The sequence below is a fragment of the Antrostomus carolinensis genome, unplaced genomic scaffold (genome assembly GCF_000700745.2).
Source record: "Antrostomus carolinensis isolate BGI_N321 unplaced genomic scaffold, ASM70074v2 Scaffold53309, whole genome shotgun sequence".
Taxonomy (NCBI): Eukaryota; Metazoa; Chordata; class Aves; order Caprimulgiformes; family Caprimulgidae; genus Antrostomus; species Antrostomus carolinensis.
In genome coordinates, this window is record NW_010340315.1 from 1 (window position 1) to 1787 (window position 1787).

General features: G+C 45.4%; 1 protein-coding gene across 1 annotated transcript; it reads right to left on the reverse strand.

Annotated features, from left to right (window-relative positions):
* Positions 1-861: 861 nt before the first annotated feature.
* PPP1R15B (protein phosphatase 1 regulatory subunit 15B) lies at positions 862-1740 on the reverse strand (the record flags this gene model as incomplete). The annotated part of the gene is made up of 1 exon (XM_010176103.2): positions 862-1740. A coding segment is annotated over one exon (879 nt), but the record flags the coding sequence as incomplete, so codon positions are not given.
* Positions 1741-1787: the final 47 nt, after the last annotated feature.

Here is a 1787-nt window from a genome sequence, read left to right on the forward strand (position 1 = left end):
ACCCAAACCAGTCTGGGATTCTATGATTATGCCTGAAAAACGACCTGGTACATCTACAGCATCACAAAACTCATGAGAAAATGAATTTATTACTATTTAACTGAATCCTAGCACACGTATTAAAAAGTTTTTTCATGCACTAACTCCTCATAAACACATGACACTTTCAGTTTTTACTCAAAAACTCAGTTCCAGACTACATCCTTTTAAGAAATGACTGGATTATAAATCTTTTAAATGGAAATGGAACTGTTACTCTACTCTCAGCGTATACTGCAGCATGTGCTAACCCACAGCAGAAGAGCTCTGCCTACCCCAAAAGACCTTTGTGACTCAAGCAGGCTTGTCAAATATCCCAAAACCTTTACAATACTTTCAGTCTCAGTTATACTACAGCCAGAAAAGTCCTAAAATACTTTATCTACATTATTCATAACAGAAACGGTACTTTCCAGGGGAAAAACTTACACCACAGTTCTCATCTGTTTCTCTGATAACGAAAACACCACAAATATAGAATGGAAATTACGGCTTAAAAGGAAAATTTAGAGAAGAAATAGAAATAAATTATCTGCCCCCGTGCCACTGAATTGTGAAATCTACCATCACGTGTAAATGATGAGGCACACTCATTTCAAATAATTACACCATAAGCTCACAGGGGGGGAATGATCCCGTTGTAGCTGGAACGCTGGCACCAGTGACGTCACCCCCCCACTTTGCGCAATGTGGGGTTGTTGGTGGCGTTTGTTTAGTGGGTTTTTGGTTGTTTGGGTTTTTTTTTTTTTTAGCATCCCCAAAAGACAAAAACATAAACTAAATCTTATACCTTTTTTCTCTTGGTACTCCCACATTTCTCACCAGCCAGAATGCCACGCTGTGCAAAGTCAGTGACCCCACAGTTCTGTTTTTCCAACTGCATCCCACAAACAGTGAAGTTACTCCGCTCAGGAGCGGCCAAACTCAGCCCCTCTGCTCCTTTTAAACCACTTGCTCCTTTTTTCTCCGCCGTTTGAAAGGCTGCCTTAAAATTTAAAGGATTATAGGGATCATCTGAAGTACAGAACGAGTTCCAAAGCTTTAAGTTTTCTGCCTCATCCACACTGCTGCAGTCCCACTCGTCCTCCTCTTCAGAACTAGGGTGACGAGAGCCTGAAGACTCCTCTGCCCATGAAGAATCTTCCTCCTCCTCCTCCAAATCAGACATATCCTTTCCTGGATTGCTGGAAGATGTCTGAATGGTGGCTGTAAAGTTCTGAGGGTTGTATGGATCCAAACTGTAGAAGGAATTCCAGAGATGAAGCCTTTCCCCGTCCTGGTTCTCAGCATCTGAATCTGAGAGGAGGCCTTCGCTATCAAACCCATCGTCATCATCATCCCAGTCTTCCTCATCATCCGCACTCTCCTCCTCACTGGAAACTCCCCCTATGATATAGTCTATTAATTTATTTGCACAGACAGGCCTGGCTGAAACTGGAAGGTTTTGCTCTATTTCGGAGTCCTCGTCATCCTCTTCACTCAAGGCTTCCCCCTCAAGTGCCACCTTCTCAGCTGAACCCTTGATCCCCTCCTGCTCCAAGGGGCCACCTCCAGGTTGTCTCCCGGTGTCATTCGGATCCTCGGGCCGCTTCAACTCCCCGGTATCACACCGGTGCTCCCGCCGTCGCCCTACCTCTGCTTGACAAACACCCTTGTGCTGCTGCTGCTCCTCCTCCAGGCTGTGATAGCCGTGGTCAGGCTCTGGCACGGTCAGGCCACCGCTCGCCAAATGCCATCGCTGGAGAAAA